Source organism: Geotrypetes seraphini, chromosome 19, assembly GCF_902459505.1.
Source record: "Geotrypetes seraphini chromosome 19, aGeoSer1.1, whole genome shotgun sequence".
In the NCBI taxonomy this organism is placed as follows: domain Eukaryota; kingdom Metazoa; phylum Chordata; class Amphibia; order Gymnophiona; family Dermophiidae; genus Geotrypetes; species Geotrypetes seraphini.
Genome location: NC_047102.1, coordinates 6,980,935 through 7,007,599, shown reverse-complemented (window position 1 = coordinate 7,007,599; position 26,665 = coordinate 6,980,935). Strand labels below are relative to the sequence as shown.

Below are 26,665 nucleotides of genomic sequence, written 5' to 3'. Positions count from 1 at the left end.
ATCACCTCTGCCTTCTGGGCTCTGAGAGCTCGAACATGCGGTTAGTACCTTATAATGGAATTTGCAGTAAACTGCCTCGTTGTCAGCATTCACCAGCTTGAAAGTGTGGGATCCGTAACCGTTCATATGGCGATGCCCATCGGGAATCCCACGGTCACTGAAGAGGAAGAAAACCTACAGCAGAGAGGCGGATGTTACTGTGCGTGGAAAGGACGCCAGTGGGAAGAAAAATGGGCTCTTTTACATAAAACATAACATATTACATAAAATTGACTTCTAGACCGCAGTTCTATGCGGTTTGCAAAAGACTAACTCCCTCTTCGACAAAGCTGCGGCAACAGCCCCGAAGCCCTTTAAATCTCTATGGGCTTCAGGGCCGTTACCACGCGGCAGCCGCTAGCGCCTCTTTGTAGCAGAGGGCGTAAAATAAAATGCAGCAATTAGGAATGTAAGATGAACATTTTTTGTTGTTCAAAAATTTTTATTCAATTTTTGAATAAGTAGAAGAACAAGAAAGTATAACAATTATGTATCACACAGTACATGGGTATATACGATGGGTAACTCAGAATATTTTATGAAGCATAAGTGGATAAATTATGACAATAGAACGGAATGTTGTAAGGCGGGCTTATTAAGATTCACAATATTTTGATAACGGTGACCAAATAAGTGAATATATGAGGAGAGTATTATTTCTTTCTACAAGAACTATTTTCATATTTACCAGTTAGGCATAGATTATTCCACCAAGCATGAAATTCTACCTTAGAGATCTTTCCAGTTATACCATACATTTTGAATAGCTAATGATAATAACAAATTTAATAATTTAATCTGATATACATCCAAAACTTAGAAGACAAATAAATTCTACATATGAAAATGAAACCGTGAACAATTGCTTAAAATCCTTGGCACAAAGAGCTGCCTGATACGAAAGCATACGTTCATGATACCTTTGGAACTTGCAACCCTTCACTGATGGATAAACAAATAAAGCATGGGTTTTACGAGAATATTTTTGAGTGGAAGCCAAAAATTCAAGACCCTCACTCATTAATACACTAGGAAAAATGTTAATTTGGAGTTAACCTGTCCCCCACATCACCAAATGAACTTTGGGAAAGAGGAATGTCAGGAAATGTGTCTTCCTATGCTCTGCAAAGCAAATTCTCAAAACCTTTGGTTTTTTTTAAAGAGATATGGTTTTGGACATATTTGTTATCAATAAAGCATTATGATAGGAAGAAAAAAAAAAAAAAAAAGATTCTTCCCACCTGGTGTAGGCTTTCAGGACGAAGGGTCCAGAAGTCCCACACCATGTCTGGATCCTTCAGGTGAGTCTTAGGGTTCCTCTTCTGGGTATGAATGAAGGAGGGGAACTACAACGAGAGAACAAGAAAATTAGATGAAGATGCATGTCCCTTTTTACCCATCAACTCTTCATCATAAAACAATAGGGCATGCAGAACATGACCATCCTAGACCAAGATTACCCAAACCTGTCCTGGTGACCCTCAGAGCTAGTCAAATTTTCAGGATACCCCCAAGGAATATGCATGAGATACAGTATATCTCAAGATAGAAATCTGAATGAATTGGAGGGTCACTCAAGCACATTCCTTGGGGATACCCTGAAAACCCAGTTGGTTGTAGAATCTTCAGGACAAGTTTGGGAAACCCTGGACTAGTCTGTCCCAGTATGGCAGTGTATCGCAAACTGTGGTGCCGCGAGACGCCAGCAAGGAGGAGAGATGCTGGCTAACTGCTTACAGGATGTACCTCTCAACGGCAAGAGGCATGTATTGTAGGCCAGTGTCTCGCAAACTTTACGGCCGGTGGCACACTAAATCCAGCGCCTCAGCTGGAAGGCACCCGGAAGTGCGTGGATGTCAACGTGATGACATCACGTGCATGCATGACATCGCGTTGACATCCGCACATGCGTGGAGGCCCATCTGGCCGTGACCCGCTTCGGTGGAGGGATCCGAGAGCTGTGGGGAGAGGAGAGACGCCAGCCAGGAGGAGAGTCATCTGCGCCGGCTGACTTCCTACAAGACGTGCCTCTTGCCGCAACGTCCTGTAGGCAGTCAACCGGCGTGGATGACTCTCCTCCTCGCCAGTGTGTCGCGGCACACCTAAAATCTCAGCCGGCGCCAATGACTCTCCTCCTTTCCGGCGTCTCTGCTCATCTCCCCACACCTCCCCCTACTCCAGAATCTCCTGCCGGAAAAGTGCCAGGTTCAGGGTCGCGGCCAGAGGGCCTCCATGCATGCACAGACATCAACGTGATGATGTCATGCATGCGTGTGATGCCGTCGCGGTGATGCCCACACACTTCTGGATGCCTTCCAGCCGTGGCACCGGGTTGAGTGTGCTGTGGCGCCAAAAGGTTTGCGGGATGCTGCAGTCTGGGGTAAGGGAATGAATTAAAGGTGGTCGAAGACAGCTACCTGTAAAATGTGAACTGGTCTGAAGCAAACCTAGCAAACAGTCCCATACTAAATATAGTGTGAGAAAAGCATGGAACTATTTTTCTAGAAGCCTGCTAACATTTACATGTTTTCATCAGGAAAATTATCTGTAGCAATGGTGCTATTGTTTTAGCTTTTTTTCATGCCATACTGTGCTACTTTATCTAAAAAGCAATCAGAATATGAAATCATAACGTACATTAAATTGACTTTTAATCATTTCTATAGTGCTACAGAGTTTGCCATCTATTCAAGACAGACGAATAGGACAAATAAGGGAAAGGATAGATGTGAATCGCTTGTTTACTCTTTCCAACATACTAGGACTAGAGGGGTCTGTGATGAAGCTACTAAGTAAGTAGATTTAAATCAAAGCATAGAAAATATTTCTCCACTCAACATGAAATTAAACTCTGAAATTAATTGCTGAAGATACTAGACTCGATGAACCTTTGGTCTGTCCTGGTAAGGCAACGCTTATGTTTTTACATTAGGGATTAGGGAGTTATTTATTAAAACAGACATGGGTACTGAACCAGCACATGAGAACTAATGAAAAGACATGGAGACAAGCAGAGCCATCAAAATCGTCTCGATAAGGTGCAAAACCTTCACGCCTTCTGTGAAAGAACCAGGCTGAGATAATGCGGGAACAAACTCAAACACCAGAAAAAAAACGTCACAGATAGCAGGATTTACAAGAAAACATGATTTCCTATGTGTCTGCATCGTCAGTCACAAAGAATGGATGTGCAAAGGTCTAGACACTCAGCTCTATGGGAGATTAGTATTGAATCGTTAATGTGTTTGGCTTTTCTCACCACCTCCAGTAAACAGAGACAACACTGGCAGGAGATAAAAGGCAGTTTGAGGCTATCATAGCATGCTTTCCAGTATATAATTAGAGGGAGGTAATGTGGTTTCCAAGTGATGTGTAAGTATGTAAAATTATTATAGTGGGCTAAATAAATACCATATTGACTTGCTACACTCTTCTGAAGTCAAGAAAGCTTGGTGACGAGTACTGTACATTGGGTTAGAGAATGACACGGGGACAAATTTTTCCCCGTCCCTGCAGAAACTCAATTTCTCCATCCTGTCCCCACCAGATTTAACATAGTAACATAGTAACATAGTAGATGACGGCAGATAAAGACCCGAATGGTCCATCCAGTCTGCCCAACCTGATTCAATTTAAAATTTATTTTTTTTTTCTTTGTCGCTGTCCTTGTCCCATTCCTGTAAGCTTTGCCTTAACTGCGCAAGCCTTGAACACTTATGATTGTGCAGATGAGGACGGAGCTTGCAGGAACAGGGAAGAGACAGGAAAAGAACTTGAGGGGACAGGATGGGAAAATGAGTTCCCACGGGGACGGGGAAAAATTTGTCCCCATGTCATTCTCTACATTGGATCGGAAAGAAGGAGGTGAAGAAGGAGGAACCCTGCTCCCCAGCAGATTCTTGTGGTAGCAGAGGCGTAGCTAGGTGGGGTGGAAGGAGAGCAGATAGTGCCTGCAGCCTTGCAGCAGCACCTATTTTGCAAAAGGCCTGCTCGCCCTGATACCAAAACCTGGCTATGCTTCCCTGGCCTATTACACTCTCTGAGCAAAGGTACCCAGTGGCACTAACTCTTGCAACCAGATATTTTGTGCCAAGAGCATCAGAGCTTGCAATACATGGGAGGGGCATGACGACATCACTGCACTGTTTACCTTGGGATCAGTATCACAGATTGTTGCTACTATTTGGGTTTCTGCCAGGTACCTGTGACCTGGGTTAGCCACAGGATACTGGGCTTGATGAAAGGGAAAGTGAATGGGGACTTATATACTGCCTTTTTGTGGCTTTGGCATTTCAAAGCTGACATTCAAAGCGGTGGACATTGGAGGATTAAGTGTCAGGAAGTTCTGTTACTCACAGCGAGTGGTTGGCGCTTGGAATGCTCTCCCGGAGGAGGTTGTGGCGGAGACTACTGTTCTGGGTTTCAAGCGCAAGTTGGATGCACATCTTCTTGAAAACCATATCGAGGGATACGGGAAATCCGGATCTCCCAAAAGATATACTTAAATGGGCCACCGCGTGCGCGGATCGCCGGACAAGATGGACCTTGGTCTGATCCGGTGAAGGTTCTTAAGTGACTTGCCCAGGGTGACAAGGAGCAGCACCGAGATTTGATCGTACAACATCTGGGTGCAGAGGCAGCAGCTCAACCAGTAAGCCACACCTTCAGTCTGTCCTAGTATGGCAATAATATTCTTATGTCAGCCAAGTACAGGACAATCAAGCCATTGTGACATCACTGATGAGGCTGGCTCTTAGGCATTGGTGGAATGAGGCATTATGACATCACAGTCTCAGCTCTGGAATGTTGCTACTCTGGGTTTCTGCCAGATACTTGGGACCTGGGTTGGCCACTGTTGGAAACAGGATGTTAGACTTGATGGATCATTGATCTGACTCAGTAAAGACATTCTTCTGTTGTTAAAGTCAACTAATTCCTAATCTACTTCTGCCTGAGGTGAGAACTGCAACTGGAAATGGAGACTGGGATTGGCCAGGAACTTTCAGCTCAATGAATGTATTTTAAGACTACGCTTTGCCATGTATTACTGTTTCCTCTTCTTAGACTGTTCTAGATGAGTGATAAACCTAAAATCATGAAATACCTTTTTCTGTTTACACTATGAGACACCCACCCATGGAAGGAAAATACAGTAATAGAAAAGCAAGCCTTGGCTAAGTCAGCAACATCAAACGTGCCCCACATTTGTGGGATGAATGGGAACCTAGATAGAGAGTCGCTCACTGCTCCCAGATAATTAGAGATGTTGAAATCATGTCATGCGATCTTTCCTTCTCTAAAGATTTAATCTCTATTCATGAAATATGATGGACAGGTAAGACAGGGTTGAACGTTGAGTAAAAACAAAAACAAAAAACAAAGATCTGCCTCATTGTGCAGGAAACTAGGAGACACTTTTGCAGTTTTAACATGTTTTTGAAAACATTGTAGTAACTGCACATTTACAGAAGCCACTTGCAGACCTTGTCGCCTAGTACTAACGAATAATTGCTAACATAGGCGTGAAGAAACATGCCTAGATTTAGGCAGTTACACATACACACAGGCAATACAAATAAGGAGTTTTATCATATCTTTTTGCGTGTGTTTAAAGGCAGATCCCACCCCATGCTCCTGCCAAATTTATTTATTTGTTAGTTTTGATTCATCTCCTGTTCTCCCAGAAAGCTCAGGGCGGGATACAGTGGAATTAAAGAAAGGGACTTTAGTACAATACTCTAGGCTATGTAGTATCATCCAGGAACCCCCCACAAATTTCAAAAAACCGCAAATGTGGTTTTTCGCCTGTCAAAAGGCAGGAGAGTGCGGCTGGAGAGGCAGGAGAGGGCAGCTGGAGCGCCGACGGGTGAAGAAAATTACTCGTGGTCTTCTCCAACTGCCTCTTCCTGTAGTAAAGTCAGGCTACACTAACTAGGAGCTGCTTTGACCAAGAACTCTTAATGCCTTCTCCCTGTACTCTGCTTACATGTACTCGATGTCTCTACACTGTGTCTATTACTCTGACTTTCTCCTTCTCTACATGTATTCGACGGCTTCATTGTAATTATTTTCGCTGATTGTCCAGCTCTTGTTGTAAACCGCCTCGAACTACTTTGGCTTTGGCGGTATATAAGCGACGACTTAGAGGAGACATGATAGAAACCTTCAAGATCATGAAGGGCATAGAAAAAGTGGACAGGGACAGATTTTTCAAACTATGGGGAACCACAAGTACAAGGGGGCACTCAGAGAAATTGAGAGGGGAAAGGTTTAGAACAAACGCCAGGAAGTTCTTTTTCACCCAGAGGGTGGTGGATACATGGAACGCGCTACCGGAGGATGTGATAACCAGAAGCACGCTACAGGGCTTCAAAGAAGGTCTGGACAGGTACCTGGAGGACAAAGGGATAGAGGGGTACAGATAAGAGTAGAGGTAAGGTTATAGGGACAGGATTAGAGGTAAATTACAAAATTAGTCAGAGACCACTGTTCAGGCAGTGGGCCTAATGGGCCGCCGCGGGAGCGGACCGCTGGGCGAGATGGACCTCTGGTCTGACCCAGCGGAGGCAACTTCTTATGTTCTTATGTTCTTATTATTATTAATTAGAAAAGGTACAGAGAAGGGTGATGAAAATGATGAAAGGGATGGGACAACTTCCCTATGACGGCTCTTCAGCTTGAAGAAAAGACGACTCGGGGTGATATGATAGAGGTCTATAAAATACTGAGTGGAGTGGAAAAGGTAGGTGTGAATCGCTTGTTCACTCTTTCCAAAAATACTAGGACTAGGGGGCATGCGATGAAGCTACTAAGTAGTAGATTTAAAACAAAACGGAGAAAATATTTCTTCACACAGCGTGTGCCCGACGCAATTTCAAGGAAGCTTTTCAAAACCAGACAAAGTGCCTGGTTATGAAAAGCCATCCAGATCCCCAGACATGTCCTCGAAAAGGGGAAATGCAGACATCTTGCAACCCTAAGCTAATCTTTTGTAAACTGCATAGAACCTATTGGTCTAGAAATGGATTTTTATGTTATGCTATGTTCCCTGTACATCCAATGCCATCTCATTGCTCCATTTGAGGCCTTCTACACCTCTATTCATCCTGACTGGATAGTTTGTGCTCAACAGAGCTCACAATCTCTGTTTGTATACAGTGCCATGTATGAGGCACCACTGAAAAGTTCTCAGCCCAACCGACAAAGTTGGGGCAGTCTCCATCGAGGGCTACACACTTAGTCCAGCGATTTTCCACATTTCTCATTCCGTATTTTTCCGACGGAACAAAAAAAAAAAAGTGGAAAATCACTGGCCGAAGTGTGTAGCCCTTGATGGAGACTGCCCCAACTTTTTCGTTTGGGGTGAGAACATTTCCACGACCCCTCGTACATCTAATGCTGCTATGGACATGATAAGTAGAAGCCATTTACTAGATTTCACTCTATAGCAGGGCTTCCCAAATGTGGCTTCAGGACCACCCAGCCAGTAAGATTGTAGGATCCCTACAATGAGAATCTTCGTTCATTGGAAACTCACTATATGAAAATTGTCGTTACTCTGAAAACGGATTGGCTCCAAGGTCAGCAGGACAGGTTTGAAAAGCCTTTCTCTGTCATCAGCAAAAACTATATTTATGCAAATCCATCCCTCAAGGCTTATTTATGTAGCGATTGTACATGCACGCATTTAAATATATTTGGATTGAGTACAGCTTTAATTCAATCTTCTCAAATTGCTTGTGACTCACCATAAATGGATCTTTAATAAAGAAGATGGGTGTGTTGTTTCCAGTAAGGTCCCAGTTTCCTTCTTCTGTGTAGAATTTCACTGCAAACCCTCGGGGGTCTCGGACGGTGTCAGCTGAGCCAGATTCTCCAGCTGTAAATAATGAGGCCAAGCCATATTACTGGTCACCAAGATGCAGAATAAGGCATCATATCTAGAAGAGCTCAGAAGGAGCCTGTGGGTTTGCTTTCAATCAGGAAAATTATCAGATTTGTTCGTCTCCCTATGTTCCCCACACTGGATTTATAATTAGCATTTCCCTAAGGGAAAAAGTGGTTTGCAAAGCAAGATGCCCCCAACACAAGGGAATGCAAGAGTAGATAGACCGGCCCAGTAGTTCAGTGGCAGGACTTTACACTGCAAAGATATCACGGAGAAGATATCTTGACGCTTGGAGGGGCATAATCAAAAGAATCGTCTAAGTCCATTTTGGGCCTAAGTTGCCCAAAGTCGGACACGGGAAAAGATCCATTTTCGAAAAATACACCCAACATTTTTTTTTCCCCGAAAATCGTCCAACTGTATGTCCAGCCGTCTGATCGCCCAAACCGCTAAGTCGTCCATCTTTATACCCTATTTTCGTCCAAAAATTCATCCAAGTCACAAACGCCTAGAAAAAGATCTTTTGGGTGCGTAAGGGGCCAGAAAAATGATGGACCGGACACCCAGATATGACACCAGAGTAGTGGGGTACCTTACAGGGCACTGCTGTGAACTTCAAAAAAAGGGTCCCACATAAACATCTCACTAGAGCTCCCTTATAGGTCATGGTGAGCCCCCCCAAAACACCCCTAGAATCTACCAGACCCACCTATCTATCACCCCAATAGCCCTTATGGCTGCAGGAGCCACTTATATGGCAGTACAAAAGGATTTGGGTTTTTTTTTTGGGGGGTGCACATTTTTCACCATGAATGTGGTGATTAGAGAGGCTTATGGGCCTGAGTCCTCCTCTCTATGGTTCACTCACCCACCCCCAAGACCACTTAAGCCACCTCTGTGCAACTCTACTAGGCTTTCCTATGCCAGGCTGCCAGGTGCTGATGTTCTGGAGGCAGATATGTAAAGTTGTTATTATGATTTTTATGGAGGGGGGATCAGTGATCACTGGGGCAGCGTGTGTGTGGGGGGTCTGTACTTTGTGTCTGCAGTGCTTATATGGTCACTTTGGATACCTTCTGTGGACTTGAACCTGGTTTTAGATGGCCTAAGTCACAACGTCCAAGTTCCGTCTTGGCAGTGTTGTAAAACTTTCGGTTATACATGGCCCACGTCCCGCCCAAATCCCGCCCTCGACACTCCTCCTGAAACGCCTCTTTTAGCTCTGGTCGTTCAGCAGCACTAGGTCGTGTTTAAATACGTCTAAAACCTGGTTCAATTATCGGCACATGGACGACTTGTCTCACTGATCATCCAAGTGCTGATTTAGGCCGATTTTCAGACGTTTTTCTGTTTCAGTTATGAGCCCCTTGGTGCCTATAATAATAATAATAATAATAATTTAATTCTTATATACCGCCATACCCAGCGAGTTCTAGGCGGTTTACATTAAATTAGATTAGGATCCGTATAGACTTGTAGATTTACAACAAATTTATAGGATTTACAACAACTGTAGCCAAAACTTGGCAGATGAAAAGGGAAATTTACAACAAGTTTAGCCAACTTCGTAGATGAAGAGGGCAGAATTACAACAAATTAATCGGATTTACATCGGATTAAATCAGACTTGGTGGATGAGGAAGGAAGTGGGAAGGAGAAGCAGGGGGAGATAGGAGCTATCGTGCAGGAGAAGAGTCGGGTAGGGGGCCTTGAGATTATCTGAAGGGTCAGTTAAGGGTCTTGTTTGCTGAAAAGGTGGGTTTTGAGTGATTTTCTGAAGTCGAGGTAGGTGGGGGCCTCGAGTATCATTTGGGCTAGCCATGGGTTCATCTTGGCTGCTTGGAACAGTTCGTAATATACAGTCAGCGGATCATAGAAGACATGTTAGTTCGTAGGGAATTAAGTATTTTTTCTATAAATTGGGGAGATTTTGATTGCAGTGTTTTAAAAGTTATGCTCTAACAAAGGACAAACGAGCAAGACCTTACATAAATGCATTGCTCATACTGAGGCAACCTATCTCTATAAGCTCAGACTTACCTACAGTGGAGAATCTCACAGCAGTTGGCGTCCTTTTCCCAACCTGCCCAAACACCTTAGCCTTTGAGTATTTTGTGATGTCGTGGGTCACTTCAAAATAACCAAATGCTCCTGAGGAAAAAAAAAAAAAAAAATCCAGTCATCTGAATTAATGCACTAGCTTATTTGGCCGTTTATTTATTCCATGCCGTTTTTAACAAATTAACACTTTTACTAAGCCGCGGTAGAGGTTTTTAACGATGCTCATAGAATTCCTATGAGCATCAGAGCAACTTTGGAGCATTTAGCGCCCTGGGTCACGGTAGAAACCTCTATCCCCGGATCCCAACATCCCAGCTAAATATCTATCTTGTAATTATTCTGGATTTGTCCAAATCTCCTCTTTTGTAATCCGCCTAGAACCGCAAGGTATTGGCAGAATAACATAACACCAGATTTCTAGACTGCATAATCACAAGTTCGATGCGGTTTACAAAAGATTACCAATAAAGAAATTACAGAAGTCACAATGATAACTATTCAGTTGGGTGTTTTGAAAAAAAGAAAGTTTTTTTCTACTGATTTCTAAAATGTTCGTAAGAGCAAGATGTAAGCAATAACAATCTAAATTCTTCGTCATGAATGGCTGCTTGGTATGAAAGTGTAGGATCAAGAAATTTTTTACTTTTACAACCCTGCACCGATGGAAAGACGAAAAGGGCATGTGATCTCCTTCTATTCTTCTTAGCTGCTATCAGAAATCTATTCGCTAAATAAAGTGGAGCTGTAGCAAAGACAACCCAACTTAAAAATGACACGAGCCCCCACAGGAAGCCAATGCAACGCATGATAAAAAGGTGTCACACAATCATATTTCTTCTGGCCGTAGATCAATCTAACTGCCATGTCCTGAACCAACTTCAATCTAACCACATTTTTCTTAGAGATTGTCGGATAAGCAATGCTGCAGTAATCAAGAAGACTAAGCAACAATGACTGAACCAAAAGCCTTAACACCGAGAATTCAAAATACGGTCTAATAGTGCGCAGTTTTGGACCCCAGCGTCTATCTAATCTAATATAAGTTAGTAAAAGAGTACCTAAGTGAAATATACAAACACATCTTCTTCTAAGACAGGGGTGTCAAAGTCCCTCCTCGAGGGCTGCAATCCAGTCGGGTTTTCAGGATTTCCCCAATGAATATGCATGAGATCTATTTGCATGCAAAGCTTTCATTGTATGCTAACAGATCTCATGCAGATTCATTGGGGGAATCCTGAAAACCCGACTGGATTGTGGCCCTTGAGGAGGGACTTTGATACCCCTGTTCTAAGAGTACAGATGTGCACACATTTTAATATATAGCGTTACTAAATGCATGCTGAACTGTCCTATGGTAATAAATAAAAGATAAAATAACGTTTAATTCACTAACCCACACTTCACTTCGTGTACACTTCCCCCTCCGCATTCGCGGTGATAGGGGAACAGCATGGCAGCGAATACCGAAAAACCACGAATAACTTTTCGTATGTCATTAGTGGTTTTTCTGTTAAAAAAAACCCTAAAAAAGATTTTAAAAACGCGAATAACCTGACCTGCAAGTGTAGCGATTTGCTCTGTGCAATGCCGGGAGCAGCAATTTCCTGTAATGTAAATTTGAAGGGGGGGGCGGAGCCAGGGAACAAAAAAACATGAATAAGCGAAACCACGGTTAACGAAACTGCGAATACGGAAGGGGAAGTGTATTTTGTATTATTGCAGCTGAGGACATTGCACGTTCCTGTCCCCCTTGATGCAAAGGTAACAGACTGCAACTCTTGCCTGCTATGTTTTAAAGAGGCTAGTGGACAGTGGGGGAGGGGGGCGGACCACCCTTGGCACCGTCTTGGTGGAGGCACTGGCACCTCTCTGCCCCCATGTCACACCCACGCCCTCCCTTCCCCGCCCCCCCTTACCTCTTCAAATCTTCTGGCCTGACTCCCTCTGATATCACTTCCGGGTCACGGGGCCAGGAAGTGATGTCAGAGGGAAAGCCAACACCGGCATGAGCAGCAGGCCGGAGAAGCCGCTTGCACTGGCAAAAATTGTAAGAGGTATTTGGGGGAAGGGTGGGCATCAGTGTGGCGTGGGGGGGTGCGGAAGGATTTGAGGGGTGGAGAGGAGGGCACGGGAGATGCCACCACGCCAGTTGCCTCCTACCCTCGCTATGCCACTGCTAGTGGAAGTAAAGAAAACAGCCTTTCAACCCCATTCTCCCCCCCACATCCCCATTTTTTAAAATGATGGAACCTCCTCTGACTAAGATCCTTCCTTTAAAATGAATGGTTCTCCAGATGCACGCCCCATCCTCAACCCCTCTTTCAAATTCTACACATTCTCTTGATTTTGACCTATCTGAGGGTACACTAAGACCACTTTTTACTGCAGCTTAGTACAAGGGACCTCAACTGGATACCGCTTTGCAAATCTCAAAAAAAGCAGTATTCCAAGAAACCAATAAATGCGAGAATCCTCTGGAAATCCCGACTGGTTAGGTGTGAATCCAAGAATAAACATACGTAAATAAAGCCATCGTGTTCTACAGTAATTAGCTATAACAGATTTCAAATGCTCGAATCCTAGTTCTAGGTAGGACCTCAGTTGATGAGTTCCAGGAACTAGGGTGCTGTTCAGTTATCCTGCCCCTGCTGATTTTTGTAAATAAACCTCTGTTTACCTACAAAAATCATGTGCTTTCCTGGGGTCACTGCAATGGGGGCATCATTTCTTCTACGATATCCTTGTAAATGCATTGTAAAATATAAATCTTGCAATTATATTTTCTTTGAGCCCTCTCAGTTGACAGGATTTCTCTCTAGGAAGGGCCTTGAAGGGGATAAAAAAGATCTCAATGTATAAATTTACTCTTGGTCCACTCTCATCTGACCGCCTAATTGCAATTTGAATTTATTCTTTTTCTTTTAATAATTCTCACTCAGGAACATCTTGGATCTCAATTTAATTTTGGGACTTTAATTATGATGAGTAAATAGTAATTTTGTCATATAACTGATACTTCATTTGTTTTATATTATGTTGACTCACTCATATTCTGTACAAGAAGATTATTCTTGATAATATGTTTAAAATTTAAATAAAGATTAAAAAAAAAAAAAAAAAAAATCATGTGCTTTCAGAAATGTTGGCTGCTGCTAGTGCTACGGGCAGCCATGTCCAAACACTTTGTATGTGAAGATACTGTTTCACTGTGTGTGAAAGTCATAAGAGGAATCATGTGAGAATCAGGTGACTGAACTGAAGCCTGAAGAAATGGGCCAACCTCAGGAAAAATGAAGAACAGAAACCAGAGGGGCTCTCTGAGCAATATTACATGGCAGCTTATCTACTATTACGTATCATTTGTATAGTGCTTCTAGGCATACACAGCGCTGTACATGGGGTTACCATATGGCTCCAGAAAAAGGAGACAGGCAAAAAGAAGAAGTACACCACGCCTTAGGGTATAGACAGTCTTACAAAGGGCAAGGGAGACATCTTTTCAACCAATGATAAAGTCTTTATTGAAACAATTGTCCCAACAAGGATCCTAGTTTCGCCGTATTGAAGACACCTTCCTCAGGGGACACTCGTTTGGAACGTGTACAGTGCAAAGGAGCGAGGTACTCTTGAGAAGTCAGTGTATCGACGCACAGGAGTAGTCGAGAACGAGAAGTGATTGTAAACTCTTTTGAGCAGGGACTGTCTATTCCATGTTTGGCGTACAACTAGGGTTTTTCTTCAAAAAGAGTAAATTCCTTATTCTAAAAATATTCTTCTTGTATAATAAATAAATGAATACATAAATAGTTAACAGTGCTCAGTGATAGCCAATACAAACTTCAAGAGCATAGGACTCTGCCAGTTCAGGCTTATATACATCATAGCATGAAAATCTGGTAACCCTAGGATTGATTATTAAAGAGAAACATAAGAACATAAGAAATGCCTCCACCGAATCAGACCTTTGGTCCATCCAGTCCAGTGACCCGCACACGCGGAGGCCAATCCAGGTGTTCCCTGTTTACGTCCTAGGTGTTCCCTGATGAAGATCCTATTTTCCCGTAAAAAATATACTCACCTGCCCCCTTGGCGTGCACAACCCTCTCGGGTATCCTCTCCCGATCAAAGTGAGCTAATTCATCGATGAAAATCGCATCCTGGACTAGCAAAGGACCCCGAGCCCCCACCGTGATAACATTCATCTTATCGCCCACTGGGACCCCAGCTCCAGTAGTCAAAACCTGAGATTTTAAAATGCAAAATTCAGAATGTTAGAAATCTGTTAGGTAATATCAAACTCTCTGCGTGGGCATGTCAGTTGACTTAGTATAAGACAAAATCAGTAAAATACTCTACATTGTGACATGAGGGCCTGATGTGCTAACAAGTTTTTTAGGTATATGGGGGACGTACTCAGTGAGCAAACCACAGAAGCATGCTGCATTTTTCACACCCTGCAAAATGGTGCATAAGGAACTCTTATTTCTAATAAAAATGTCAGCATCAAATTAGAGAATGATATGGGGACAAATTTTACCCCGTCCCCAAGGGAACTCATTTTCCTGTCCTGTCCCGGTGAGTTTTTTGCCTGTCCCTGCCCCGTCCCTGCAACCTTTGTCCTCATAAGAACATAAGAATTGCCACTGCTGAGTCAGACCAGTGGTCCATCATGCCCAGAAGTCCGCTCACGCGGCCAGCACCCTAATTGAGACTAGCCCTACCAGCGCACGTTCTTGTTCAGCAGAAACTTGTGCACAAGCCTCAAACACATTAAAATCCTAAGTGTTCGAGGCTTGTGCGGTTAAGGCAGAGCTTACAGGAATGGGGCAGGGACAGGGACAAGGGCAAAACTTATGGGGACGGGACGGGGAAATTGAGTTCCTGCGGGGATGGGGGAAAAATTTGTCCCCGTGTCATTCTCTACACTGCACCACTCTAGAAATCAAAATGTAGTAAAAGTGATCCAAGTGTAGGACAATCCAGCCATTGTGACATCACTAATGAGGTTGGCTGTTATTGGTGGAATGAGGCATTATGACATCAGAATACCAGCTCTGGTTATCACAGGCTGGAACTTTCACACTCTTTATTCAATTTTCTAGCATGTTCTCCGAAGTAGCGAATGACATGGGGACAAATTTTTCCCCCCTAAGTGTGCAGTCCTCGATGGAGACATTGTTGAGAAATATAACAGTTTAAAAAATATATATTTGTTTAACTTGATTTGTTACTAAACCTTTGAAACCACTCTTGTATGTTGTGTTATTACTGTAGATCACGACATCCTACTACAAACACTGGAGGCAACAGGAATCACAGGCAAAGTCTACAATTGGTTTGAAGGATTCCTCCGCTCAAGAAGATACAGAGTAAAAGCAAACAATGAACAATCAGAATCCTGGAACAACCCTTGTGGAGTCCCCCAAGGCTCCCCGCTATCACCGACACTCTTCAACTTTTACATAGCCACACTTGGCTTAGACAAACTAGGCATAACATCATACAGCTATGCAGATGATATCACCATCCTCCTGCCTTTTGACCAAACCACCCCAACACAACAAACAAACTACACATTGCACTAGAAACAGTGTCAAAATGGATGAGAGACCACAAATTAAAACTGAACCAAGACAAAAACCAAATTCTTACTTCTAGAAAGAAATAAAACCCCAACCATAACAAACCTAGAAATAAACTCCATCACATATCCCTTAAAACCCAACCTAAAACTGCTGGGAATAATGATAGACAAAGGCTACATCATGCAACTTCAAATCAGCAAAACGGTTCAGAAGGCATTCGCACCCTGCGCAGCTTAAGAGACATCCAAAAATACTTTAATAACGAACAATTCAAACTCATAGTACAAATGCTAATCCTAGGACTCCTGGACTACTGTAACATACTTTACCTGTCATGCCCCGCCAACATGCTAAAACAATTACAAACAGTCCAAAACACAGCCCTAAGACTAATATACTCGATGAAAAAAAATACAACCACATTACCTCAGCGTTCCAAGACTCACACTGACTCCCAGTATATGCACGCATACAACACAAATTCTACTGCATCCTATTCAAAGCCCTAAATGGAAATGGGCAACCGCCTAATCTGGAAAAACATATCCAGACCAAGGAGAACTCAAGCACACTTTACCCACCCCCCAGTCAAAGGCATCTAAAGCAAAAAAAATATATGACGGTCTACTAGCCACCAGAGCAGCAAAAATAGACAACCACCTATCAAATCTGCTGACCACGACGCCCCACTACAAAACATTCAGGAAAGAACTGAAAACCATACTATTCAAGAAATTTGTCAAATGATCTAACCAAACCGTATCGACCCTTCCCAGATCCTGACGCATACTATAGCTATCAACCTTGTAATCTCCCTGGGAATGCCCAGGCTAATTTCTTGTTGTAAACCGCCTAGAACTGAAAGGAATTGGCGCAATAGAAGACATCAATGTAATGTATACTTGCTGCAAGGATCAGTAGCAGCCATGGATAATCCTTTTAAACGTTGGGAGGAAAGTTTCCGTGCCAGTAAGACTGCTTTAACGAGTCTTACTGGCACAGAAACCGGCCCCAGTCTTTCCTAGTGGTCTCCTATGTAGGTTTTAGCCAGGCCCAAGCCTCTTTAGCTTTCTCCAGATGACAGATTGAGATTCTCCCAGGGGTCAGGGTGATAACACAAGAAATGGAGTGGAATGGGTTATACAGGGTAGACCAAAAGTAGATATACAGAATTTATTCATTATTTCTTTTTATTGTACAGGTATTACGAACATAAGAATTGCTGCTGCTGGGTCAGACCAGTGGTCCATCATGGCCAGCAGTCCGTTCACGCGGCGGCCCTCTGGTCAAAGACTGAGACTAGCCCTATCAGCATACGTCCTTGTTCAGCAGAAACTTGTCTAACTTTGTCTTGAATCCCTGGAGGGTGTTTTCCCCTATGACAGACTCCGGAAGAGCGTTCCAGTTTTCTACCACTCTCTGGTATAATTAGTATGCTACAAATCTTCAATCATTTTTTTATTCTTTTCTTAGGTCTTCAGAAGTGCCAGTATTAGCCAAGTGTTTTCAATGGCTAAAATGCTTTTTAAGCACTGGCCTCCTCATTAGACCCGTTTATGTTTTCTTTTAAAGTGTATTGTTAGTGCTTTAAGTGCTCTGTGCTAAACCAAAAAGTTTTAAATATAAAAGCTTTCAACTTATCTTTTTTGTTGGTTTTTACTTTGTTGCTCATATTAGGAAGGGACATGTCACTCCGACATGTTTTGCCTGAAGGCTGTATCAAGAAAAGTCCCCCTCCCCCCTCTGTTTTCATTCTGCAACATCCCGATCGATAGAACTCACAGCAGCCATTTTTGTCGACAGCTCTGCATGGGGCAGGAACATAAGATCGCTCCTGCCCCACTTCACCACTAGGCCACCAGGTACAGTGTGGAGAAGTCCGGGAGGTGGGGGGTGGGTCAGGGTTTAGAAACTCGCGAATAACTGAAGCCGTGAGTCCTTAAACCCGCAAATTTGGAGGGAGTAAATACTCCAAAACCAGGATTTACAAGTTAAGCCCATCGACAATAAATACTGGAAAGACTCATACAATCTCTCACTGCTGCTTGATGTCCAGGTACTTCTGATAAAACAAAAAAACATCACAGAGTGTGGTGCAGTGCTTAAAGCTACAGCCTCAGCACCCTGAGGTTGTGGGTTCAAACTCACCCTGCGCCTTGTGACCCTGGGCAAGTCACTTAATCCTCCCATTGCCCCAGGTACATTAGATAGATTTTGAGCCCATGGGACAGACAGGGAAACATGCTTGAGTACCTGAATAAATTCATGTAAACCATTCTGAGCTCCCCTGGGAGAATGGTATAGAAAATGGAATAAATAAAGCCAAGACGACTTCTTCAGTCTCTGCCCCCAATTATAGCTAGTCCAATCTGATGGGCTGGAGCGGACTTCAACTCCAGTAGCTCAGAAAAGGGCCAGGCAGACTTCTAAGGTCTGTGCCCTGAAAATGACAAGAATACAGACAGTGGGGTTGACGGAAAACACAAAGCAGCCAATGGTGCTCACATTAACAAAAAGGTTCATTGCACTGCTATTAGCAGCAGTAGAGCACGTGCACCGTTGACATATTCTACTATGCAATTATTTATACTTTAGTTGTAGAGACGCGGTCTTGCAATAGAATGCCCATGGTTAGATGCAAGGTTTAGACTCTTGGAGCAGGCTTTTTAGCCAAAATAGAACTCATGATGAGAGAAGACCTTGACGACCCAAAAAAAACCCCATATTTGCGTGAGCACTACTGGTTGCTTCGTGTTTTTTTCCAACTCCCCCCCCCCCTCCTCCCTGTTTGTATTGTTGGCTTATGAGCAGAGGACTGTTTTCTCTGTCTTGTGCTGGACATATCAAGATCAATTATGCTTATGTTATGTTAATAGGTTTTCTATTCCACCTTTACCTAATCAGTTCAAGGTCGGATTACGTTACAAGCGATTGGGCCAGTTACCTGGAAGTTACAATGGACAGTTTGACACGGACATTCAATAGAGTTGCTAGTACAGGTAGATCAATACAGCTATGAATACAGTTAGGTCATAGTTACAAACACATAGTTACAAGTTTAAGTAGGTCATCTTTGGTTCATCGTTATGTCCTAGGAGTTGCATTGAACAGTTTAGAAATGGCCTTCTGCAATTACCATTTCAGTTACTTCCGGGTTGGCTCCCTGATACAGAAATGCTTTTAAAAGTTTTTTTGAACTTGAGATAGTGGTCACAAGATCTTAGAGTAAGTGTACGTTATCAGTTTCTCTTGTTTGGCAGAATGGATGAACCCTACAGGTCTTTATCTGCCATCATCTATCCTGTTGCCATGTTACTATGACTCCATTCCAAAAATGACTGCTTCAGAGTTGGGCGGTAGGTAGAGGGAGGAAGATTCATAGGCTGGGACTCAGATGAAAGAACTTTAAAAATAATGGCATCAATATATTTAAAAAAAAACCACACTGAGGGCATATGAGGGGCCATTGAAAAGTTCTCAGCCCAACCAATAAAGTTGGAGCAGGCTATACACCTAGTCCAGCGATTTTCTTCTTTTTTCGTTCCATGTTTTTCGACGGAATGAAAAAAAGCGGAGACTGCCCTAACTTTGTTGGTTGGGCCAAGAACTTTTCAGCAGCCCTTTTAATTTTTTTGTTTTTTTTACGCTGACCATTGGTCCTTTCCCCCTACTCAGACGCAAGATTCATGCACAGATCAAAAGCAGTTGAAAAATAAGATTGCCAAGCAATATATTTAATACAGATAAAACTGGGCAGCGTGTCCCTTTTCGTCAGATTAAAAGTTAAACCAGGCTCAGGGCTCTTCTCCAAGGCCAATGACTATTTCATCAGAATTTGTTGGAAGACAGTTAACCGCCTGGCTGCTGAAAAGTGCTGAGTCACTGTCCCATCTCCACCCTTGTGACTGATACTGCCAAAGTTCCCTTCTACTACTATGACTCAAATGGGACCCAATTATACCCCTTGTCACCCTTGCTCTAAGACTGCAAATGTTGCACAGCTGAATTGTCACCTCACCTTTAAACGAATAAAGCATCATATTTTGCTTAAGGAATCTACCCAAAAAATGTTCAGTGCATTTCAGTGGAAGCGCACTCACAATAAAGGCGTAAACTAGAGAATGACATGGGGACAAATTTGTCCCCGTCTCCTCCCCGCAAGTTTTGTCGCTGTCCCTGTCCCATTCCTGTAAGCTCTGCCTTAACTGCACAAGCTTCGAACACTTATGATTTTAAAGTGTTTGAGGCTTGTGCAGATGAGGACAGAGCTTGCAGGGATGGGACAGGAACAGGAAAAGAACTCGCAGGGACGGGATGGGAAAACGAGTTCCCGCGGGCCCGAGAAAAAATGTGTCTCCGTGTCATTCTCTAGTGTGAACTCCTTTTAGCCTGACTCCAGAAAGGATTAGTGTTTTCTATTTATTATTTTTCTAAAAGTATTGGGTGCTCCACTCACAAAATTGCATTCAAACATTGGCTTACTTAACTTTGCTTCCTGCCAACTAGCCTCAGATATATCAAGTCCCTTTTTAATCTCGCTTTTATGAACAAAATCATACTGTTTATTCCTCTTCCAGAGCCTAGCATGATTTCGGATCATGCCCTGGACTTCCTGTCCTACTGTTTATTTAAAAAAAAAAAAAAAAGTAAGAGTTTCCCTGTTCCTTTGTTGTGTAAATCCAAATCTACATCCAGGATAGGTATCAGAGAATATCAGAAACTTAATTTGTTTCTTGTTCCTGTTGTACCAAAAACCCCACTGCTTCTTTCTCCTGTTATTCTGTGAGCAGCGACTAAAAACAAGTTTGTTATGCATTGCACATATCATAGCAGGCATGAACTCATGCCTAAGCCAAGTTATGCTCATAATATACGATCCAATCCCTCACATTCCTCTGGCTGGGGGCAATTTCTCCAAGTGCGTTCGTTTGGCACATATAATAAGCCCATTATTTATCTCCAGCTCGATATTGCTGTATAGTTTCCCCCCCTAAGTATCTTTTTTTCTGATGGGAGGCAACCTTCTGTTTCCCTTTACAAAAATTAGGCTATTGCTCTGAAGCTTGGGGGGGGGGGGAAAGCACATGCATCCCCTCCCCCTCTTCCTGCCGCTGGAATTCTGCACAAGGCTCTGGATGCCAGGCAAGTGCCCCTGGCAGGAAGGTTGGGGCAGAAGCCAGGAACAGCAGTTCTCTTTTGACTGCATGGGAAGCTCCCATTCCCCCTCTGCATTGGGTGAACCCGAACCCCATGCATAAGATCTTCCTCTTAGTAACTTTCCTTGTGGCTAAGGAAGAATATATAAAAAAAGCTGAGTCTACCTTGTGTTGTGTATCTGAGTTCTGTGCCATCTTGCACCCCTGGTAAAAGTTCAGCCAGCGGAGAAATGCAGTGACTGTGTTATGTACTGCATTTGTAGATATGCATACATATATATATATTTGGCCTTCTGCCTCTCCCCCTTACATAATAAGGAAGCTCCACCCCAGCCTTCCGCTCTGCTCTCAGACAACCCTGGATTTTCTTAGATTTCAACATTACTTGAATGTGAAAATTACACCCCCGGGACTTGAGGATGCTGGCCCTCAGGAAATTCACTTCTCCAGCAAAATATTCAGAAATCTTAAGTCGGTGCCAAACATGTCTATTATGTGGTAATTTTCATCGACAAGTCAAGAAACAGTTATTACTGTACAAATCTGTAGTCAAATAATGGCTTTGATAGTTTTTATCCATGCCAAATGATCAATGACTGTGCCAGCAAAGTTTTATCGGTCATATGTTTTCCTGGCCCATCATTGTACAGGTTTTGGTGCAAAAAATATTTCTCCAACGGGGACTTCTATTTCTGTTCAAGTGGCCAAAATATTTTGGAAAATAAAATAGTCAAAAGGCATTAATTGCTCATTCCTAGGCTCCAGATCTACAGTTCTCTGTAGTGCCAGAGTTTTTTCATCAAACTCAAGCATTGGATAATTGGAGTGAGGACAATTATAAAGCCATCTTAATGCCTACAGCAGTCTTGTCCTATCTGCAACTTTTTTATACTGCAGAATTTTTGTTTTGCGGTTTATTTCTTGTCCTGATGATTGCTCATTTGGAGGCTTTTTCTTCTTTCTTGTTTTTACAGGAGAGTTGGTTATCATCCTTTAACCAAGTTAAATGGTGGTGATTGGAGGGGGAGGCGGGGAACGACACACCTCTCCATACTGTACAGGTTCTCCGTCTCACTGCAGATGAAAAAGAATGTGCTCACATAATACAAAAGAAGCGACTGTCATCAACTCAAGGGTAAGGGAAGCATGCACGGCACAGAGAGAAGGCAGCTGCTTCAATTTAGCAGAAAGACAACTGGGCAATTAGAATACCAAACAATAAAGTGTGTGTGTGTGTGTGGGGGGGGGGGAGTTACTGTGGCATGAGCAGCGATAGGTACATAAATACTGGAATTAGGGTGGTGAAAGTGTGTAATCAACATGCAGGCGGTGCAAAGGCAGAGAAATAGAGATTGACATGGGGACAAATTTGTCCCCGTCTCTGCAGGAACTCAATTTCCCTGCCCCGTCCTCACGAGTTTTGTCACTGTCCCTGTCGGCGCCATTCCTGTAAGCTCTGCCTTAACCATACAGACCTCGAGCACTTATAATTTTAAAGCATTTGAGGCTTGTGCAGATGAGGACGGAGCTTAGGCATTGGTGGAATGAGGCATTATGACATCACAATCTGAGCTCTAGAATGTTGCTACTTAGGATTTGAAAGCGTTTGAGGCTTGTGCAGATGAGGACGAAGCTTAGGCATTGGTGGAATGAGGCATTATGACTTCACAATCTGAGCTCCAAAATGTTGCTGTTTAAGATTTTAAAGTGTTTGAGGCTTGCGCAGATGAGGACGGAGCTTAGGCATTGGTGGAATGCGGCTTTATGATAATCACAATCTGAGCTCTAGAATGTTGCTACTTATGACTTTAAAGGGTTTGAGCCTTGTGCAGATGATGGAGCTTGCAGGAATGGGGCAGGGACAGGATGGGAAAATGAGTTCCCGCTGGGACAGGGAAAAATTTGTCCCCGTATCATTCTCTACAGAGGAATCCACGTGTAATCTGGTCTGCTACACAGGTTGAAGAGGTTGTAACTGGAGCCATAACGGAGTCCATTCCGGAGCAAAGAAGAAGAAATGTCACAAATGAAAGAAACTGTGAGAGAGGAAGAAGCCTGCAAAAGTGACAGTCATGCTGATGCAGGGAAAAAGTGTTCCAGTGGAGGAAGTAGCACAGAAAAAGAAGAACTTATTTAATTTGTTTTCTATCCCGTCCTCCCCAAAGAGCCAATTCAATAAGAGGGGATGCAGTGGGCAACAGGAATCACACACTAGGGAAGTCATAAATCAAGGAAAGGAAATAATGACCGATTCATGAAAGTCAAACTAAGGATGACTTGCACATTTTTCAGCAAGAGCAGAGCACCAAGAGAGGCATGAAGAGAAGGATCCTATCCCTTGCCAAAGCACACTTTTCTGGTTTCTCCATGTGCTTCTCATCTACTGGAGTACTAGGTTTGAAATTTAGAGTGTGGTGATCTCAGGATGACAGCAGTGGTTTACCTGTTTACTGTGTGCTTGTTTTGGTTATTTTGTCTGTGAATGAAAATTTAATGATGATGAAAGAATAATGAGGGGCTCACAAATGAAACGTAAACACATTTAAAAACAAAAGGCCGTCCAAGTGCCGACCGATAATCAAACCAAATTTCTGGACGTATCCAGAGACTTTTTAGGCCTCTGAATGCCGCTGTGCATCCAGAACTAAAAGGGGCTCATCTGGAGGAGTGGTGTGGGCGGGATGTGGGCTGATCTAGACTTAAGTCGTCATGAAGGATAATCAAAGGTTTTATGAGACTTCCTGGATGGAACTTATACATTGCGACTTAGACAATGTAAAAACAGGTATAAGTGCCCAAAATGTATCCAAAGTGACCAGATAACCACTGCAGAGACAAAATAACGACCCCCCCCCCCAACACACACTTTCCCATTATTCACTGACTCCCTCACACACCCTGTCTCCAGAACATCAGCACTTAGTATAGGAAAGCCTAGTAGAGCTACACACAGGTCTCTTAAATAGCCTGGGGGTGGGCTAGTGAACCACAGAGAGGACCCAGGCCCATAAGCCACTCTAACCACTACATTTATGGTGGAACATGTGTGCCCACCAAATTCCCCCACCATCAAACCCCTACTCTACTGCCATATAAGTATTACCTGCAGCCATAAGAGCTATTGGGGGATATAGACAGGTAGGTATAATAGGTTTTGGGGGTGTTGGGGGGGGCCTCACCATTACCTATAAGGGAGTTGTGGCGAGATGTTTATATGGCACCCTTTTTGTGAAGTGCCCTATAAGGTGCCCTACTGTTCTGTTGCCATGTTTGGGTGGCCAGTCTGTCACAATGCTGGCCCCTCCCACCTCCAAATGGTCTTGTTCTGGGCGTTTGGGACTCGGATGAAATTTTGGTCGAGAATGTGGTATAAAATTAGACATACTGGCAGTATGGACGAACAATAGCCTGGACGTCTAGATAGATGATTTTCAAAAATAATATTTTAGATATATCTTTTGAGAATGGCATTTCCCCCACTGCCGACAGTGAGCATTTAGCGCTATGCATCCCAATCAGACTTAGACTTATGTTTTGCTAACTGTCTTAGCATTTTAGGCACCATTAAACAACAGTCCTGAGGTGACAGAAGTGGTGAAGTGTGCATGTGATATCACTTTTACTAGCTGAAACTTGCAAAAAAAAAAAAAAAAAATGTCAAGTGTAAATTTCTCTTGTCTAATCTGTTTTACTCATTTCTTTGCCCTACGGCCCCCTCTTCTGGCTTGCATTCATGAACTAAAAAATTACTTTTTTTTTTTTTTTAAGGTAAGTATGTGATCATCTTGGATGTGAGGTATCTTGCCTCCTAGGGCCCTCTTTCTTCCCATTATTCAAACTAGTTTAGCTCAGGGCATAGTAGTCAATCTCTGGCCACATGAACATTACTCCTATTCTTAAAAAGCCTTCGCTGGATCCTTCTGATCCTGCTAATTATTTCTCCATATCCAATCTTCCTTTCTTTTCTAAGGTTTGCAAGAAAATTGTTCACTTTCAGCTTTCCTCCCTCCCATTCTTCATCCATACTAAGCCGATTTCAGGAAGAACCATAGCCCTGAAACCCTGTTAGTCATGCTTTACACAACACAATTATTACTGCCTTATATCAGCATCACTCAGTTGCGATTGTCTCACTAAGCCTTCCTACCACGTTTGATCTGGTAGATCATGATCTCCTCCTGCAGCATCCACACACCATCGGTAGCTCTGGTATGGTGCTTGGATAGTACTGCAGCTTTCTTACCAACCAAACTTAAGAACATAATAGCCTTACTGGGTCAGACCAAAGGTCCATCTAGACCACTAGCCCGTCTTTGCGGAGGTCAATCCAAATCACAAGTACCTGGCAAAAATCCAAATAATAGCAACATTCTATGCTGCCGTCCCACATCGGTCTCAAGAGCAGACTATGGACTTTTCCTCCAAACCTTTTTTAAATCCAGCTACATTAACAGCTCTTCCATTCTCGGTCCAGTTCTGCCCATTTCCCTATTCTGTCTGGGGTTCGTCCAGGCTCCATTCTCTTTAACATCTTTTTGGCTCATCGTTTCGCAGTGATCTGATTAGACATTTCACATGAATCTCCTTTTAGTTACATTGCTCCTAAACCCCCCCCCAAAAAAAAAAAACAAACCCTTCACTATAAACCTTTTCTTCTTGCTTTCAAACAGCTCTTAAATCTCACCTTTTTTAGCTAGCCTTTCCCTGATTTCTCCCCCACTCCCCTTCAGGCTATTTACCCGTGTCACTTCATGTGGCTCATTGGTTGAGCTGCTGCCTCTGCACCCAGAGGTTGTGAGATTAAATCCCAGTGCTGCTCCTTGTGACCCTGGGCAAGTCACTTAACCCTCCAGTGCCCACCGCTTTGGATACAAGTCCCCTTTCCCTTACTATTTGGGGTTCCAGAATCTTGCTTATTCTTTCAGGACACCACATCGAATGCTGTGGCTCACTGGTAGAGTTCCTGCCTCTGCACCCAGAGGTTGTGAGAGCAAATCCCGGTGCTACTCCTTGTGACCCTGGGCAAGTCATTTAATCCTTCATTGTCCACCACTTTGAATGTCAGTTTTGAAATGCCAAAGCGACAAAAAGGCAGTATACAAGTCCCCATTCCCCTTACTCCAAGCAGCTGATTTTTTTGTTAACTGCATAAAAACACCTTGGTGGTGATTTGCAGTATATCAAGAAAATAAATAATATTGTAATAATTAAAATACACAGTATAATTTTGAAAATCATAAAATTATACAAAAATCTATTAGGGTGCACACAAATAAGCACATAAAAGGTTCAAAACCAGAAAAGTGGATCTTTTGAGCGATCTATTCAGCATGATTGACCTGTTTTGCAACATAGATACAGTCACAAACTCCTCTACTTTTCCTTTTAAAGGTTTTGCAAAAAAATGTTTCTATTTAAGATTGTGTTTGTATCAACCAACAAAGACAGATATAATATGCTATTTCATACCTTTAAAACCTGTAATTTTCAAATCTTTATTAGCCATGTTTGGTATTGAAATGTTTTCTTTATTACAGTCCTATAGACTTTTTTCATTCTCCATCACAAATATGCAGTCATGTGGTTTCCTTTTGACTCACCATATTTCACCACTAAAAGCACAATATTTTAGCAGAACTTGATTTACCGTAACTTCTTCTACTTGTCGCAGTGCCTCATAGCAAGTTGCATTCCAAATCATCAACATAAAAACTGACGGTCACTGCTCACAATGCTTCTAACAAAAAACAGATGCACTATGCATCATGCATGATGAAGTAGCATACTGGGAGCTCTCCAGGAAAGGAACACAATATTGAGCTCCTGCAAACAATTAATCCAATATTGCAAAAATCAAAACTACAGCAGAAGCATTAAGAGAAAAAGACAATCCTTATTTATGATCACACCATGTCACAGATCATTCTAGAGACAAA

At 42.9% G+C, this 26,665-nt stretch overlaps 1 protein-coding gene across 1 annotated transcript in view; it reads right to left on the bottom strand.

The window, feature by feature from the left end:
• The window catches only part of LOC117352110 (catalase-like), a 40,936-nt gene extending 19,891 nt beyond the window's left edge, over window positions 1-21,045 (bottom strand). The window contains exons 1-6 of the mRNA XM_033928242.1: window positions 20,895-21,045; window positions 14,067-14,229; window positions 9,968-10,078; window positions 7,788-7,918; window positions 1,281-1,385; window positions 49-174 (exon numbers count right to left, since the gene is read on the bottom strand). Of these exons, the coding sequence (XP_033784133.1) occupies window positions 49-174; window positions 1,281-1,385; window positions 7,788-7,918; window positions 9,968-10,078; window positions 14,067-14,229; window positions 20,895-20,924 (666 nt within the window). The 5' untranslated portion in view covers window positions 20,925-21,045. The remainder of the gene's footprint in view (window positions 1-48; window positions 175-1,280; window positions 1,386-7,787; window positions 7,919-9,967; window positions 10,079-14,066; window positions 14,230-20,894) is intronic.
• Between the last annotated feature and the right edge of the window lie 5,620 nt (window positions 21,046-26,665).